Source organism: Stylophora pistillata, chromosome 4 (assembly GCF_964205215.1).
Source record: "Stylophora pistillata chromosome 4, jaStyPist1.2, whole genome shotgun sequence".
Lineage (NCBI taxonomy): Eukaryota > Metazoa > Cnidaria > Anthozoa > Scleractinia > Pocilloporidae > Stylophora > Stylophora pistillata.
In genome coordinates this window covers 22,431,201-22,450,153 of record NC_142522.1, presented here as the reverse complement: position 1 = coordinate 22,450,153, position 18,953 = coordinate 22,431,201, and the positions used below count along the sequence as shown (strand labels likewise).

Sequence of the window (18,953 nt, the reverse complement as noted above, 5' to 3'; positions counted from 1 at the left end):
TGTTGGAAAATTTTAACGTTATCATGCTGACACAGTGCAATATATTCCTTCTTCATTTTCCCTGACAGGACAACTGTCCTTTCTAATCTTCCTTTTATCAACTGAAGATATTGCTTAATTCAGGAGAAATCAGTTGATCAGGGTAATGAATTGAATTGTCACTGTCATCAATTGAAGGGAAAAATAAAGGTGCACTGTTGAGTTCTGCTGATGCCATATTAGAACATGATGCAAAATTCTATGGACTATCTTTTGTTGAATTTTGACCAGATGGTGTCCCATGCATGGCTCACTGCTATTTCTTGCATGGCAAGTCATGGACTGGAATCAACTTCTTTCCTATGGTTGGGAGATGCAGTTCCCACACTAGCCTTCATATAGGTGTACTGTAAGACTTCGTTTTGTTCTTGGACAGCTGGCCTTTCAACTTCCCTCTTTTTTCCCATGCACACCATCACAACAGCTGGGAGGTGTGATGGCCTCATGATTAGTGCGCTCGACTCCAGATTGAGTAGTCCAAGGTCGAGCCCTGACTGGGGACATTGTGTTGTGTTCTTAGGCGAGACACTTTACTCTCACAGTGCCTCTCTTCACCCAGGTGTATAAATGGGTACCAGCAAATTTAATGCTGGGGGGTAACCCTGCGATGGACTAGCATCCCATCTAGAAATACTCCAGTCTAGCCACTTCATGCTACGGGAAACCAGATTTAAGTGCCAGCTGGATGGGCCACTTGGCTTATATACAAACACCATCACAACAGTATCCATATTCCCCACACCATTTACTATAATAATACTTTTCCTATGGTATCAACAATGAGAATTTGTTCAACAATCAAGAGTTTTTTTACATGGTGATAATTTGCATGGCCTTCATGTTTAATTCAGGGTGATGTGTAAGGAGAAATAGTTACATACAATATCAGGAATGAAGGGGTTAAACTCGGAAGTACCATCTACTGTTATAATTAATGATTGTCTGACAATATCCTATTGGAAGTGATCAGTAGAGTCAAAGTACTGTTGTAAATACCTCAATCCATGTCTTCAACAACAGTTCTACAACAGAATACTCCTTCCTTGTTGATCAGCCCACATCATCAATTTTCTTTTCACTCTGTGTTGTGTCTTTTAGTGTTTCAGGTGGCTTTATTTTAGCTTCAAGCATTCAAATGAATGACAGTATCCCACATGCAAGAATGATGTGGAATGACTCATTTAGTGATGTAAAAATTTACACAGGCAATTTACTTCAGGTAAATGATAAACTACCTGTATGTAGACTTTCATGGATCTGTATATTCATGATGGAGCTTGTTTGACACTTGAACAGTGTTTGATTGTGCTGCGAAGTGACCTGTATAAAATTAATGTATTAATTGTGTACAAATTTCAGGAAATAAATCACATACTACTTCAAGAAGCTGTTCCCACAATCAACGTTTTGTTTGATGAAGTTATTGGTGAGTTTTTATGGGCATAGGACATACATTTGTATTAATAATAATAATTATATAGTTCTTAAAAACGCATTATACATAAGTCTCAAATGAATGCTTTTGCATAAGATTTAAAGTAATTACAAAATAAGATGAAAATTAAATGATAAATTCAAAGTGATTATAAAAAGGTGAGTCTTGAGCCTGGTTTTACAGGAATCTAAGGTTTTGAAATATCTTATAAAATAGGAAGTTTGTTCCAAAACATAGGGGATGCACATGCAAAGGATCTGTTGCCATAGGTAGAGGTTCTAGATCTTGGGACAGACAGATTGATGGACCTTTAGGAATGGAGGGAGACAAGTGTATAGCGAGTTATGTAACAGATTTGCCAAGTATCATGGATATAAATGATTTTTTTGACAACTGGAAGAATTTTTAGGTTAATTAATCAGTGCTTCTGACTAAGTTCTAATTTGGCTATTCTGAAATCCAACATGCCTTTTGGAATTGGCAGAAATGCCAGAAACATCTTGTAAGCCCATAATTAGAGTTTTTCTTGGCATGTCATACTTTCTGTTCTAATATTATTGTCCTTAGTTAAAGGTTTGGCCAGGATCACAATGTTGTTTTCTTGGGAAATTCACTGAACCATAATAATATTGTACCTATCTAACCTTGAAGTAAATAAGTGTTTTTGCAGACAACACTCTGTTATCATGGTGGGTTGTTGAGCATGATAATGAGTAGGCAGAACTACCCATTTCATTGTGGTTAAGAGTGCAACCTACAGTACTTGCTTATTGGGATCTCATGCACAGCCATAACCCTTGGGACATGCAGGCCTGGAAGAACTTAGAGGGGTAGCAGTTTCTGCATCATATTAATCATAAATATTGCCTCAATCCACGGGGACTGCAATTATTCTATTTCCTTCAAGGTTACTAACTATTAAAGAGATGCTCTTGGGTGTCAAAGGAAAGCTGCCTGGTTAAGAGACAAAAGACTAACGGACGGTAGTCTTAAAAATTTTCTGTGAAGTTTGTCACAATTATTCCTGTCTCACATAAAACTAGTATTTCCCCAGCCAAAGGTTAACAAATGCTTACATTATAATGAATTTTGAGTGCTCATCTGGTTCAGTTGCTAAGTGTGCAAATGTACAATGTAGAAACACTGCATTTTTTCCCTTTTCTGTTTTGTAGTATATTAAACTGGTGTTTATTTATTACTTTATTTAGCAATGGGAAGAGATATAGTTATCCCCATAGTACAGGCACCTGTATTCCAAGAACTCTACTCTTCTGTTAAAGATGTTGATCAAGGTAAACATATGTTTAGGCACCAGTATTCTTAAAAAGGCATTTTGATTTCATACTTAGTACTTATTAACCAAGCGGGAGGTCTGTATGGAAGAATCTTGACTGAGGTCGCCAGTACCGACCGAATGCAGTGAGGTCTGTACCAGTGACCGAGGTCAAGATTCTCCCATACAGACTGACCTAGCTTGGTTAATAAGATGTTTATTATTATAATATGGCTGTGTCTTATATGCCAATTTATTATTCTTTGTACCTTTTTTTTCTAGACTGGTCTAGATGCTGGTCTAGATGGGAAAATCTAGACTGCTTTCAATATTCAGATTTCAGCCAATCAAATTTGTGAATTTGGTAGTTCCCAGTCCTTGTGAGACACAGCCATACTATAATGTATGATAATAAAAAAAAAAGTAAAAATGATATACAGCATAATTTATACTGCACCTGGTGACCAGAATTTTTCATTTTCGAATTTGTTTTTCTGCAAAGAGGAAACTTAGAATAAGATTAACCTTAGATTGATGTTAACTGTTGTTTTTAAATATTTTTTTCCCTTGGAACAAAGCTGTCAGTTTTGACTTTTTGGCCAGGCTGGCAAGGAGTTGGGATTTGTAATAACAACATGTTATGTTCTTTTATTAATTGTCAGCTGTGACAAAGACTGCACAACTTTTTGGTGAAATAACAGTTACAAAGTCATCTCTGATTTCAAAAAGCAGCCATATTCAAAATGAACTAATTTCCATTCAGAAACAACTGGAGGCCATTCATGCTGAATGTGTAAGTAATGGAGGAGGCAGTTTGTGTGATGAAATCCCATCTGGTAAGGATGTGGAAACTGAAGCAGACTTCAACAAGGTTTGTCATTTTGTTCATTGTGACTTTCACTTTTTTGTTGTAACAAAAAACTGGCAATCAAGATATGAAGATGATGATTTGAATGCAACTCATCTGCTCTTCATCATAGATGATGGTACAACATAGGAGCAAATCTTATGGATTGTAAGGGAAAAAAATCAGTGTTTTAGGACCTTGAAAGTATTCTCTTTCAAATCAGATGTTTATAATGAACCATTATTATTAAATATATACATGAATTTTCAATTCTTGTCACAATGTTTCAAGGAGAATATTTTTGTTGATCAGCCAATTGCTGCAATTAAGACTATTTCCTGAGCAACCTAGGGAGAATTAAGCCAGTCATTTTATGGGTAAATTAATACTGTGTACAGTGACAAATTGACTAACTATTGTGCCCAGAAGCTTTTCCCTCCACCCTTCAATGTGCCACTCTTGAAAAGCTCTTTGTTTGTCTAGTAGTTGTAAAGTGGTAGTAAGGAAGTACACTGTATACAGCTGAATTCAGTCTTATCATTTCTTAATTAGGTTCCCAATGTTACTGATAGCCAAAACAAAATAGAGGATGTGGCAAAGAGTGGTCTTGGAGATGATGTTGTAAAGGTACAATTTTGAACTCCAACAACTATTGTTACAATCATGTGTTAAGTCTTGATGTTGATATAACAATTTTTATGTAGATTCTTGGTGATTTCTTAAGTTTTAAGGTGCTAAATATTTTACTTGTACACAGTTAAGAAAATGATTTAAGTATTTGCTATGTGCTGTTTGGGAGCTGTTTGCAATGGAAAAAATGTGACATTAAGGCCTTGAAAATGTGTTAGGGGGAAGCTTGTTAATACTTTTATTGATGTAATCAAAACTATAATAAAATTCTCTGATGCGATTGGTTATCACCAGCTGAATTTAGGCACTAATAGGACAGTGTACCTGTTATGCTATCAATCAGAAACTAAATGTGACTGCAATCTTTTTGTCTCTTAAATTATCAGAGCAGTTACATAGTTATATAACTTATAGCTATATCGATCACTAGAACTTTGTGGTTGGTTATGAGGTCATAATATGTGAACCGTGCTCTCTTCTTTATCAAAATAGGGTAATCAGTCTCTTCAGGACATGGCCGGGAAAGTTCAAAACTTGACTACAAATTTAACTAATGGTAAGAAATATGACACATGTGAAAATTCCTGTGTGTCTTACTACTTTCAAAACATCTCTATATGCTTATTTTACCAGGATTCTGAACTTACTTCAAGTTATATTTACATAATTTACTTTCACCGGTAGATATTGCAAGAAAGCTTTGAATCTGTTTAAAAAAGCCGAATGTAGTGTTAGGAAAAAGAACTTACAGAAAATAAATTATGGAATGAAATGAAATACTTGTAAAGAAGCATTTACTGAATCCTTGAAGAGGCAATTAACATGTAACTAATTTCCTTATAGTATCTAAATCTATACATTATCCAGCAAACTGATATTGAGAATTAATACTCAAACTTATCAGGTAGAAGTTGTGTTCTTGATGTTATACCAAATTCTTGTTACTAATTCACATGGAACTGTGTAGGAGCCAGAGGGAAGAGTGTAAATTGGATCTCCTTGAACTGCTTATCACTTAGTAGTAGTTTATGGGTCAAAATATTGTACAAGTGGAACTTTGAACACAGAATTAAGAGATCACATATCACTCAAACATGCAACAATTTTTGTCTACAGAATTTCAGAATTTTACAAAAAAAATAAATGATATGCCAGTGGATGTTGTGCAGCCTTTTAGAGATGACATTAATAAGGTAATACTTAGCCAGCATATTAGAACTTTAAAGTTTTATTTCTACACATTTCTTTGAAAATATTTTAGTTGTGGTTGTTTTTCTCATTCTGTAGTTGTTCCAATTAATGTTGTTGTGACTCTGAGTTAGGATTGCAGTGTACCTATCTTTGGAGGACCTTGTTCATGTCTTAAGTCATGAAACTAGAAAACTGTTTCAGGGTCAAATTGTTTGTTTTTTTATTTTGTTTGTTTTGTTTTTTTTTATGCTTAGAGGCCAGGGTTTTAAAATCATTCAAGAATTTCAGATGTGGTCATGAATCTTATTTCCATCTGGCCAAGTTGTCTATCACTGTTATTGCTTACAGGAGTGTTAGGTGCTGGCTTTTAGCTGCATGCTGCAAAGTTGAAGATGACTTCAGCACTGTCACCAGGGTTTTGTGGGATTGTAGTTGACTGCAGTAGCCAAACCTCAGTGTCCCTGAATGATTTAATGGGGTTTTCCCATAAACATAAATGACATCAGGCAATGCACATTAAGTGATATGTGTTTTAAAGTTTTTCTTGTCATTTGATAGTACATTGCAGATACTCTGTTTCCAATTAGAGATGATGTAGATGAGAAGTATCTTGGTCCAGATGGTTTGTTAGCCAAATATGACAACTACAGGTATATGTGTATTTGATACTTATATTTGTCATTTTACTGTTACTTGGTTTTTGTGAAGGTTGGCACTTTGTACTTCTCTTTTGGTTCTGTGTCTTCACCTTATGCAATGTCATATCTGTACAAAACTGAACTGTTTGAGTGCAAAGCAGTTCTGTTACTTTCCAATTCTCAATTTTAGGATGGGGCCAGCTTTACTGAGGGGGGAAAACAGATCGATTCTGTGTTGTTTAAGATTGTATGAGGGGTTTTGAAGAGAAGTTTTGTGTAAAGGGAGGTAGACTGTAAACAACTTACCTTATAAATAGTAATTTTATAATCCTTGCCTTAGACAATTTTTACATTGTATGACTCTCTCTGATATGATGTGAATATAATGTTGTGTGAAAAAAGAAGCAAAAAAAGAAAACAACAACTAAAAGTGATGTCCTTGTTTATCTTTTTTTCTGTTAGGCATACAGTCTTCATTCTGATAGGAGTTCTATCTTTGTTGGATGCTCTGCTGTTGATAATTGCTGTGGTAATGGGCTTGTGTGGTTCTTCAAGTTATGATACACCCAGCAGTAGAAGTAATGTTTCACACAAGGGAGGAAAGCTTATGTTAGGGTTAGTTGTGGGTGCTTTCAATTGACAACCCATTTCATAATTATAAATACTCGTGAGTAGCTGAATGGTTCAAATGCAACTACTGTAGGTATATTATTTTGTGAATAAACTCAAATAACTTTATCAAGACTGAAAATAAATTATATACAGCCTGTCTATGCATGAGTAGAATTTGTGAACTTTGAACAATGTGTAACTAATTGTACTCAGTCATCAGAAATTGCGTGAAAAATTATTTGATTGCTTATTAATCGCTTCCATTTAATCACATGCCCTGAATTTCATCTTTCTGTTCTGTTTGGTATTGATGGTTTTGTCTTAGCCAAACAGCAATTGGATTTGTTTTTTTCTGAGGTCATTGCTAGTAGAAGAAACCTACTGTAAAAGCCCGTAGATAAGCCGCATCCGCAGATAAGCTGCACCCTGAATTTAGCAGCTCAGATTTTGGATAAAAAGATTTTTTGAAAGTAATCAAAAGAAATCCAAAGTCAAGTCTTGAGAAGTCTTCTTCATCCACTGTTCATGGAATGTAAACTCACTATTAACATTGCAACAGAAAATACTTCAAAGTCTTTACCCACAATTTTAGCATTCTAATATAATGAACATCATTTCTACCAACTTTGAGATATGATTGGTCTTTTTCTAGTATTTGTTGACAGGAATTTCTTAATTCAACACAGTTTTTCCATATATTTTTGCATTACAACAACATTACAGTCGAAGCTTTGTAACCAGGCATTACCTAGATCTGATGCATTAACGAAAATTGGTGTCAACATTCACTACACCTTTTTCAAATGTTCCTGCAGATAAGCCATGCCCCCAATTTCTAGCAATGATTTTTGGAAAAAAAGTGCAGCTTATACACAGGCTTTTCCAGTAGTTATCTATAATAGTTGGAGTCACTTAAAATCTTATTTACATGTACTTTTAAAAACTCCAAGAGTTCCCTCATTTCTTTATCACTTTTTGTTTATGGATACATGCAACCATTAGTTTTTGTTTTTTGTGTCATGTATTAAAAAAAGTCAATTATTATAATCATTAAGCTTTGACTGATTGCTTTGTAAGAGATTAGTAGAATAATATACTCTATCCTGTACAAAACACGCCAGACTTTGTTGTTACTGAACTGCTTTTAGCATATTTCTGTATTTACAGAATAGTTTTTGGTTTTTGCTGATTCTGGTGGCCCTGTCAATTTTTTAAATGTTTTGCCAAAAGGTTAATCATGATTTGCAGATTGTGTCATGACCTCATTCATTGATTTGTCTGTTTATACATGCATTCATTCAATTTTAGCAGTCATTCCTCTTGTGCTGTTTATGAACTATAGTTGGATTACTGACCTCCTGGAGATTTAAAATAACTATAGAAGATGTAATATTCAGGAGGAGTGTTATTAAGGTTTATAGTTAAATGGAAATATTGACTTGACCATTTTATTTTTTTCCCATTTTCTAGAGCTGCTGGTCTGTTATTCTTTTCTGCATTTCTGATTAATTTGTTGACTGGTATCACCTTTCTTTTGGGAACAAACATAGCTGTTGCTTGTGATGGCATACCTAATTATAAACTTCTTGAAAAGGTATCACTTTGTTTTGGATTCATTTTACCCATATGTGTAATAGTCTAGTTATTTTATTTAGCATCGGAGGATTTCTCATAATAAAAATTATTCTCTCACTTTCCAGCAAATAACAGAAATTTCTGGATGCATAATGTTAATTTATCTTGTCTTCATTCCTTTTAATTGTTAAGAGTTTGACTGTTTGCTCTGTGCTTTCAAACCTGATACATACATAAGGCGTTACACTTTGATTGGAAATTGAAAAATTACTTAAATTCAGGTTTAAATATTGTCAAATCAAACTTTGTTGCCCGTATTGTACCTTATGGAGCAGCTGCCTTTTTAAATAATTAATGAAACTAATTAGTTATTTGGCAATTAAAGCAAAGCACAGATCAGCACAGTTGTTCTTAGGCTGCTGACAGATGATTATTTCTATGCTATTCACCTCCAAGTTAATACTTTAATTTCAGCTAGTATAATCAAATGAATTTGGGAAATTTATTTGCAACGAATAAGCGATGAATAAGTGCAAAAATGTATAACCTTTTTTTGAGGACTTGATTGCTAATGTATGCTGTTGTATTTAGCCACTTATTTGTAATAGTTGATTTTCTTAGACTATAGATGACCCAACAGTTATGGGAGGAGAGTACATGCTGGGTAAAATGATCTTAAAAAACGGAACTATTCCATTGACATTGTCTGGAGTGCTTGAGTAAGTTTTGTAGAACATACATGAAAGACTGAAAGCATCTTGTCTTTGAATGGATCCAAAGATTCATCATGTTCATATTTTACTTTATATATTCCACCAGATATTTTCTGATTGTGCATGGTGCCGTGGTGACAATTATTATTAATTAGTTGATAGTTTTCCCATGGAAATTCTTCCATTTCTGGAGACACAGGGAATTGCATGTATATTACTCCAAAGAAATCCAGACAGTCTTTTATCTCTTCTCGTAGCCCCTGTCCCCCCTTAGCCCCTGCCCCCCTTAACCCCTTCCCTCCTTAACCCCTGCCCCCCTTAACCCCTGCCCTCCTTAACCCCTGCCCCCTTAATCCCTGCCTCCCTTAACCCCTGCCCCCCTTAACCCCTTGCATTGGCATTTCCAATTATCTTGAGGCTTATGTTTCACTGGATGATGGTGATGATCAATGACAAATGATGTCTTACTTAAAAATTAGGAGAAGTGAATGATCATATTGAAAGTGTTTTATATTGTTTGCACTTTTTCACATATTTTAGCGTTTGCCACATTTTATCGTCTTCAACCTGCTTCAACATATTTATGCTGATTTGGAAAACTTACTCACTTGAAAATGACCTCAGAGAGGTCCAAACGTCGTGACTTCTTAGCGCTAGTTTTATGCTGTGTTATAGTACTCAAGCAAGCTTCAAAATGTTGTGGTCTCGTGTTACAATTTGTCTTGTGTGAACTTCTAGGGAATGTTACAAAAATGAAGCTCCCTGGGATGTTCTTAAGATGGACTATTTATTTAATCTCTCTGTTGTACTTAACTACAAAGATGTAAGTTTTAAAGAAAGTTTCTTTTTATAATCATGTTCAAATCAGATTACAATCTGCAGTGATTAAGTTCAGTGTGTGTCTTGGTTTCTACTATGTTGCTGGGGCTGTCTGATTTAGTCTAATGTGGATGTCAATAACTAAGTTTTTATAAAACATTGGATTTTGGAGTGGGATGGAGCTTTCCTTTTATTATGTTAATGTAGGTGTGAACCTTTTTAAGGGCTTCAGGTAGTGATGATCAAGATAATGATAATGATAATAGCAAGAATGAGAATTACGATGTTGATAATAGTGTTAATTACATAGTGATGATAAATGTCTTTATTTTCTGCACTGATATGGCTTTTCAGCAACTACTCAAATTGGATCTGATTAGAACATCAAACCTCTGCAAAATACTATCTTATAATTATATGAATATCGTAAGAACTAGATTCCTCCCAATATCCCATTTATTTATTTATTTATTTTATCTTTAAAAAGAGGGAGGCTCTCTATTTGATGCAAGTCTCTGTATTAACAGGAGAGTATTTGAAAAAAGTGAAATTGATTTGTTTGAACTTCAAGTCTCTTTTTAGAGATACAATTAATGTAGCTGACTGCCCATGAATGGCTGAGTATAGGCGTTTGGTTTCTAGACTTCAATCTTGCATTTTTTACAGTTTCCTCTTTTGTGTACTATTAGCAAATCCCTGAACTGGATGCAGTGTTTGCTACCCTAAACGAAACTATTACGGATACTGAAGTTATTCCTGAAAAAGCCAAGCAAAGTGTAAATGACTCGTTGAATGCTGGAGTGTCAGACATTAACTACACCCAGTATCATGAACAGGTAAAGTATGAACAGAAGGTTTTTTATTGTTCATCAATCATTAGCATGCATAATGATGAACTTGAACATTATTTTCATTCATCATGATGTCCTTGCTAAACTTGACTTTACAGAGGATTTCATACAAAATCTGCACCATCTGTGTTGGCTGTGTTTCTGAAAAAGAATTGTTAAAATTTCAAACAAATCCCCTTTCTTTGAGATTTGGTTTCTAGACTTCAATCTTGCATTTTTCACATGCTGGAATTTCAACTCCAATTCCTCCAAAGACTCTGTGAATAGCATCCCAAGGGAAACCCCTTGTAACAGACAGGATAGAGATATACAAGCAAATTGTGGCCAAGAATAGGCAAGTAGATGAATGGTCCGACAGACAAGCGGGCTGGCAGACTGACAGACAAGCAGACATGATGGAAACAGTCAGACAGACAGACAGACAGATAGATAGACAGGTGATCAGAAGGTCAGATGGATGAATGACGGACAGATCATTGTAGACAGGCAACTGCATAATGAAGATCAGGCGAACAAATTATTTACCAGAATAGCAATGAATTCATCTTCACATTCATCGAGCATGTGGCACTATATAAAGCAGAAAGCAATTGCCTTTATTGTGGATTATTGATACACGTAAAAACCATATGTAAAAACCATAATTATTAAGAGATACAATGAAATATATGAAGTTCATATATTTTGTACTGCGGTATTAGATACATATGATGCACGATCCTCGCAGTAGATAGCGCTATTTAAGCAATAGCGAAAATCAGACCTGAAAAAAATCAGGCCTGTACGGGACTCGAACCACTGACTTTTGCGATACTAGTGCAGCGCTCTACCAATTGAGATAACAAGCCAACTGGGAGCAGGCCGTTAAGTTGATTCGTAATAAACCCGTGAAAGTGATAAATGAGATACAATGAAATATATGAAGTTCATATATTTTGTACTGCGGTATTAGATACATATGATGCACGATCCTCGCAGTAGATGGCGCTATTTAAGCAATAGCGAAAATCAGACCTGAAAAAAATCAGGCCTGTACGGGACTCGAACCACTGACCTCTGCGATACTAGTGCAGCGCTCTACCAATTGAGCTAACAAGCCAACTGGGAGCAGGCCGTTAAGTTGATTCGTAATAAACCCATGATGAACATATGATGCACGAGGATCGTGCATCATATGTATCTAATACCGCAGTACAAAATATATTAACTTCATATATTTCATTGTATCTCATTTATCACTTTCACGGGTTTATTACGAATCAACTTAACGGCCTGCTCCCAGTTGGCTTGTTAGCTCAATTGGTAGAGCGCTGCACTAGTATCGCAAAAGTCAGTGGTTCGAGTCCCGTACAGGCCTGATTTTTTTCAGGTCTGATTTTCGCTATTGCTTAAATAGCGCTATATACTGCGAGGATCGTGCATCATATGTACATAATTATTATATAGATCAAATTATTATTACTTTCATATATGTTAATTTTATGTATTGATTAGATTACTTTAGAGAGGGCCACAGGGTCATCAGTTGTACTTAAACTGTTACGTGTTACCCTCTTAAAATAAAGTCATTATCTTATCTATTTTACCTTATATGGCAGTAGAATCACGGGATTGTTAGTCATGTCATTTATGTGTACATCTTCATACTTCCAGGTGAATAAAGCTATAGTTACTGTCCCCTTGCCATCATTTGCATCCAACGTTAGCAAGGCTGCCAATACTACTAAAGGTCAGGTATGTTAATACAGCGTCATCATGGACATGCAGGCACCCATTGCGTGGGATCACCTGCTTATTGCTGCAGGCAGCTTCGATTTGGAGAAACAGGACTTGTTCAAAAACTTTCAGCATTTTGCAACCAATGGTTAAAAGGATCAATGCAACCATGGTTTTGATGATTGTATATTTGGTTTTACTTTTGTAATGGTATCATACAATTTCGGTTATCACTAGAGATTTTCATAACTTTTTCTCAGTGTAAGAAGTTGGCATTGCGGCATTACAGCTGGCGTTTAGAAAATCATCTAACCTGTTTTTATTAAGGGATTATGATTGGCAGATGATGAAAAGAATCAGCAGGGTTAGGTCAGAGTCTCTTAAATCGTCATAGAGTTGTACAGGCATGTAAAAGTGAAATCGAGAGTGTTTTGAAAGACTAAATAATGTTGTTATGTTAACGTACTTTTATGTAATAATTTGACATTTCTTCGGTAATCTCGTCAAGGTAATAAAACGTAAAATTTTGTTGCTATTGATTAATGTAAGTATCGGTGTTTAAAGATAACGGAATCAACACTCTATCCCTTCTTGAGGAAAAACACACTGGGGGCATCTAAACTGAAAGATATCCATGATAATTCAAGACATTTGTAGTAAAGTCTTTGGGTGTCCATGGAAAATTAATCGAATTTGTCATACGAAAGAAGTTTTCAGATTTGGCCAATGAAATATACTGTGTTCTGTCAATCAATCAAATAGAGTTTAATTTTATTAGCTCTAATGTTTTTGTTTTGTTTTGAAAAAGGCTTCAGTTAGTAGTAAGTTGGCGAATGAATCAAACAAACTGGATAACCTAGACAAGACGCATGTAAAACCAGCGGAGAAACAGGCAGTAAGTGTGTAACTTTTCAGTGATAGTTTGATTGTCATCGAGTCTGCGAAAGGCATGTGGATGCACGACCTTACTAAAATTAGATACAATGAATATATGAAGTTCATATATATTTTGAACTGCGGTTGTAGATACATATGATGCACGATCCTCGCAGTAGAGAGCGCTATTTATGCAATAGCGAAAATCAGACCTGAAAAAAATCAGGCCTGTACGGGATTCGAACCTCTGACCTCTGCGATACTAGTGCAGCGCTCTACCAATTGAGCTAATAAGCCAACTGGGAGCAGGCCGTTAAGTTGATTCGTAATAAACCCGTGATGATAAATCAGATACAATGAATATATGAAGTTCATATATATTTTGAGCTGCGGTTGTAGATACATATGATGCACGATCCTCGCAGTAGAGAGCGCTATGTATGCAATAGCGAAAATCAGACCTGAAAAAAAGTCAGGCCTGTATGGGATTCGAACCATTGTGGTGCGAGGATCGTGCATCATATGTACTTACTAAAATTTCTTGTTTTTTTTTTTTTCAGGAATATCTGGGAAAACTTGCAAGTGATCTTCAGCAATCGGGAAAAGCAATACTGGTATGATTTGTGAACAACAATAATCGTAAAAAGGCGGTTAACTACTCTATGTTTATGGCAAGGCAACAAAAAGTCAGATTCTCTGATGGGAATGTAAATGCGAACATTTCAAAGTTGAAACTCTTGACTAATAAACGAGCTTCCTTTCGAGCCGGCGAAAGGAACAGACTGTTACGCATTTCAAAGAAGTTATGTCTTTCAAAGAGGATTCAAGAGAAACAAATATAACAGCCTTGTATAGAATTTTCTTCAAAAGTGAACAACGGTACAAACTGTGGAGAACCTTCCACCGCCCTCACCACTTTTGAGTCAGCGACCCAATATTATTTGGAGGAAAAATCGGTTTCCGGGATAAAATTATAAATGGAGGCAAACTATATCGACTCCGGGAGAGGGAAGTGACACAATTTGTGCTAGTCGTTTGTTTGGGGCGTAGAAGCAATCTTTCCTCATGATAGTTCTTTTCTTTAGACTTCAGGCGCAAGAGTGATGAAAGGCATGGAGGAAGTGGCGACCTTTATACAAGACGATGCTTTATCAATTGCTGCAAGGGTTGGTGTTACTATTTCTTGTTACGAATATTCAGTATTTAATAAGAATGTAAAGAGTCATTTGGTATTTGGGGCTTCTTTATTTCGTTTTGGTCTCTGTAGTTACCGATCCCCAAAAAAGTTGTTTGGTACCGTTGTCGTGTATATATTTGAAATCGAAAAGTTAAGAGTATTTAATTTAAAACGATGAAAATATCAGCTAAAGAAACAGAATGGATTAGTTTTTAAGAAAGACCCACCCATTCCTTCGATTTAGATTTTAAAGTATGACTGTGGGCCCGCAAAATTAACGGTACTTTGGAGAAATGGGCGCTGCAAGGCCCTCTTGGCAAGCGATGACGCCCTTTATTATTGATTACATGTGTTTTGTTTTGTTTCTTTTTTGTAATGCAATACTCTTAAAGTTCCTAACTGCTTCAGTGTTATGTGTCCCGCGCTAAAAGTTATTATACATACATACATACATACATACATACATACTTTATTGCATAGCTCCCCCCTGGGGGCTCTTCCGCCATACATGAATATAAGATATTAAGTCGTAAAAACGTCATAATAAGATAACATGATATTAAAAAAAAAAAAAAAAAAAAAAAAAAAAAAAAAAAAATTAGCTTATATTGCAATACTAAAGTCACATGTTACGAATTAAGAATATTCTTAAAAATTTTCTTTTTAAAACCACTTAGGCTATCTGTGTCTCTGATAAATTTGGGTAAAAAATTATAACTTTTAGCCCCACGGAAGGCAAAAGCCCTTTGCCCAGCTGCGATCCTGCACTTGGGCATTATCTCTCGCTTTTATACTGGAGATCCTTTTGGTTCCAGTCTCAAAGATAACCACTTGTTTCTTTGTGAATATTTGCTTTACTAGGGGGTAACAATGCACTGGGACAGTGTCTTTGGTAATGTGGATTTTTTGTTGGACCATGTTATTTATCAGGTACATTTGAAATTTATCTTTGTATTTAGTGCTTTGGGAATTATTTTTCATGTATGAAAACTTTCCTGATCGTTTTATCATGTAATTCCTTTGACTGCCTTCAACTTCACCAGTGTATATATAGTATGAGAATGACTTTGTCTTCCTTAGGTCCGATTTGACATTGGAAAGTGTAAAATTCTGTCAAACATATACCACGGGTTTACTGGCTCTGTATGTTCTGAATACGCAGCCGGAATGGTAAGTGGAAGAAAAAGAAAGAAAAGGATCGTCTAGATGAGTTAGCGCTGTATTCAAACACATGCTGCGGTCGTGAGTCTTCTATGGAAATTCTACTTGCAAGTGCAAGACACCTTGCGTAGAGTAACCTGCGACCAGGCCTCATTGTTTGTGCTGCAGGACGTGCTTTCTTCCGCCCGCGGGAAGATTGGAGACGAGTCGGGTGGAGGTTTGCCGGAGGAGGGTGGAGTGCCTAGACCCCTTGCAGACCTCCCACGGGCAACGAAACGTTCACCCCGGAGCGTTATTGATGAAGGCCTACCCGCAGGCTATGCAGAGAGCGCCAGTGAAGCTTCTGAAGTGTTTTGAGTTTTTTCTCTCAGCCATTTTAACCGAAAACCTTTAGAGCTGAAGAAACTGAACATTGAAATCAGAGATGTCATTGACTAATTTTTGTTGTTGTCGTTATGCAGAATGCCTCGTGGGTAGCGTCTGGTCTGTGTTCTCTTCTACTCCTCGTCTCAATTATTCTTTGCGTAAAGGCGTCTAAACATTTCTTACGGGCGAAAAAGACTGGAGTTTTTGATAAACAAGGTATGTGTTTGCTTCAGTCAAACAATTTACCAATCCACATTTAAACTCACAAACAAGGTGGTGAATTGTAGAAAGGTAATAGGGTAAATAAGTCTTACTACCCCTCGAGTTAATTGATCCTATCTCGTGTTGTCAAGTTTTCATAGACGATGTAAAAATACTTTTTGGCAGTTTTGCATATTTTTTCCTTCCCAAGTAGATAATATGTGTCGATGAATGTCTTGTAGCGTCAAATGTCTTGCACTGTCGCCTAGGAGACGTGCAGAGCAGTTTCACCCATTTATTTTATTTTACGTCATTTAGTTATTTGAAACCTCAAGTATTCAATGGTTATTCTTCAGAATTATTGTATTATTGCTAGAATCACTCTAGTGTTAAACCAAACATAATGCAAGCGTCTCTCTTCTAACATGAGTGATGATAACAACAGTTCAAAAGACAGTTTTATTGAAGAAAAATTATGACTGTGACGATATAGATTAGGTGTGACGTCAAGAGGTGATGAAAAGGAAATAAGAACCAAACCAATGGACGCGCGCTAAAAGAGTTGAATGGAGTTTCCTTTTCTTCCTTTCTCTAAAACTCTCTCAACCTAATTTTCGTGAACACTTTGTTTTCCAGAACCAGAAGATATGGTTCAATTGCAGAACTTCGAGGAAAGACCGATGCATCATGCCTAGAAATGGCTCCCGCTTAGGTGCTTGAGTTAACGAAGTTATCATTAACGAAAGATAAAAATATATGCTTGGTTTTAAAATACAAGTTAAAATGTTTAAAATGCTAATTTGTTTAAATGTTTAGATTGTTAAAATGTTCTTTAAGCTTAGCGACGGTTTAACAACTTTCTAAGCCGCCATTACGGGAACGAATTTTATGTGGCTCTAAATGACAGATATTCTTTTGAAACCTGTTACGATTTTTTGTTCAAATATTTTCAACTTAAATTTCTCATTGAATAAGAAATAGCTCACTATACTTGTTAGGACTAAAACAACAACAATAATAATAATAACAACAACAACAACAACATGTCGCAAAAATCCTCTCCCTACCCTCCTGCCTACTTCCACGGAGACTTAAGTAGACTAAAGCCTCTCCCTACCCCCCTGCCTACTTCCACGGGGACTTCCATTTTTAAAGCCTCTCCCTAACCCCCAGCCTACTTCCACGGGGACTTAAATAGACTAAAGCCTCTCCCTACCCCCCAGCCTACTTCCACGGAGACTTTAATAGACTAAAGCCTCTCCCTACCCCCCTGCCTACTTCCACGGAAACTTTAATAGACTAAAGCCTCTCCCTACCCCACTGCCTACTTCCACCGGGGACTTTAATAGACTAAAGCCTCTCCCTACCCCCTTGCTTACTTCCATGGGGACTTAAATAGACTAAAGCCTCTCCCTACCCCCCTGCCTACTTCCACGGAGACTTTAATAGACTAAAGCCTCTCCCTACCTCCCAGTCTACTTCCACGTGGACTTTAATAGACTAAAGCCTCTCCCTACTCCCACGGGGACTGTAATAGACTAACTAAGCGTTTTCTTAGGCCAGTATTACCATTTTAGTGGGGACTTGTTTTCGCGGATCATGGAAAAAAACCTTCAAATTGTCACAAAACACATCACCAAGGACTATGCAACTAGGGGTCCTTCTTTCTACTTCTTTTCACACAGTAAAAATAACCCATACAGACCTGTTAATTTCGGTGGAGAAAGTTAAGTGTAATTTTCTTAAACTTAAGTTAATTTGCCAATGGTAATTTCTTGATAGAAGAGTGAATGAGGACTACCAAACTCGTTTTGGCGTCATCGGCATGTGAATCTAATCACAGAGGAGGGGAGGGGTGTGGTTTATAGAATAGTATAGTGTTGCTATGAAAACCTTTTCATTTAAAACGAGCACGCCTAAACTCGTTTAAGAGCCACAAGCATACGAATCTGATAACTAATAATGTTTTATAAAACGTGTTGCTTTGGAAACCTCTTCTACCGGAAAAGTGATGATCACGACTCTACAAACATTCATTAAAAAGGACTCAAATGTAATAGCATGGTAACAATGATTCATTCAGTAATTAGTTGGAAGAAACAGCAACTCTTTCAACCTTTGCTTTCTTAAGATGTCAATAATATGCTATGGCTAGAACTACGTCTTGTGGAGACAAAACCACTTAAAGCGCAAGTAATATTTTGCAGATGGGCTGGTCGTGTGAATTTCGTGCCGGACCTTTTTAGATGGAACCTTTATTCTGTTGTAATGTTTGCTTCCTTTCAAAAGATCTGGAAAGCGCTTCCGCCTTATCTTCTGAACGCCCATCTGCGTTAAACTAAAATGTCAGGGCTTGAAATCCCTAGAACATCTAGAAACTGTTGTCATTACCATCTAAAAGGTAAATTCGAGATTGATTACACAATCGATTGCATCATCAGTTTAGGTTTGAAATGAGATTTTTTCTCTGTGATGTGATGAAATTGCTTCAATTATTTGAGGTTGAACATTGTTTTGCTTTAACCCTTGACACCCTAACGCTAGTATGCATATTCTTCATGCTGTTCTCATCACATTTCCTACGGTGCCGACAAGGACAATTTATTTCAACAATCAAGAGCATCTTTAGTTGGTGATCATCTCCTTTATTCTCCTGACCTTAATGTTTAATTCAGGGGTGAGATTGCAAGGAGAAATGCTAGATTCCAGTCACTCCCAGGGATCAAAGGATTGGAATATTTAAGACATTTTTCATCATACCTTACATGGTCTGATGAGGTGGGAGAAAAGGGAGCTTTTCAATACCTAGGGCTCCCAGATGAGTGGCTTTTAA

At 36.3% G+C, this 18,953-nt stretch overlaps 1 protein-coding gene across 6 annotated transcripts in view; it reads left to right on the top strand.

Annotated features, from left to right (window-relative positions):
- Positions 1-18,953, top strand: part of LOC111323640 (prominin-1) — a 28,735-nt gene that overhangs the window by 8,727 nt on the left and 1,055 nt on the right. For 2 of the 6 annotated variants that reach the window (XM_022927036.2, XM_088756566.1), the window contains 20 exons: positions 1,138-1,258; positions 1,399-1,465; positions 2,683-2,766; positions 3,410-3,618; positions 4,147-4,221; positions 4,717-4,780; positions 5,341-5,417; positions 5,974-6,065; positions 6,516-6,668; positions 8,136-8,259; positions 8,862-8,959; positions 9,692-9,776; positions 10,462-10,608; positions 12,277-12,357; positions 13,148-13,234; positions 13,776-13,829; positions 14,301-14,381; positions 15,254-15,322; positions 15,473-15,562; positions 16,015-16,135. In XM_022927036.2, coding sequence (XP_022782771.2) covers positions 1,138-1,258; positions 1,399-1,465; positions 2,683-2,766; positions 3,410-3,618; positions 4,147-4,221; positions 4,717-4,780; positions 5,341-5,417; positions 5,974-6,065; positions 6,516-6,668; positions 8,136-8,259; positions 8,862-8,959; positions 9,692-9,776; positions 10,462-10,608; positions 12,277-12,357; positions 13,148-13,234; positions 13,776-13,829; positions 14,301-14,381; positions 15,254-15,322; positions 15,473-15,562; positions 16,015-16,135 — 1,979 coding nt within the window. Of the gene's footprint in view, positions 1-270; positions 389-1,137; positions 1,259-1,398; positions 1,466-2,682; positions 2,767-3,409; positions 3,619-4,146; positions 4,222-4,716; positions 4,781-5,340; positions 5,418-5,973; positions 6,066-6,515; positions 6,669-8,135; positions 8,260-8,861; positions 8,960-9,691; positions 9,777-10,461; positions 10,609-12,276; positions 12,358-13,147; positions 13,235-13,775; positions 13,830-14,300; positions 14,382-15,253; positions 15,323-15,472; positions 15,563-16,014; positions 16,136-16,756; positions 18,178-18,953 lie in introns of those variants that run through there. The other 4 variants (XM_022927038.2, XM_088756567.1, XM_022927037.2 and 1 more) reach the window with 4 other exon arrangements.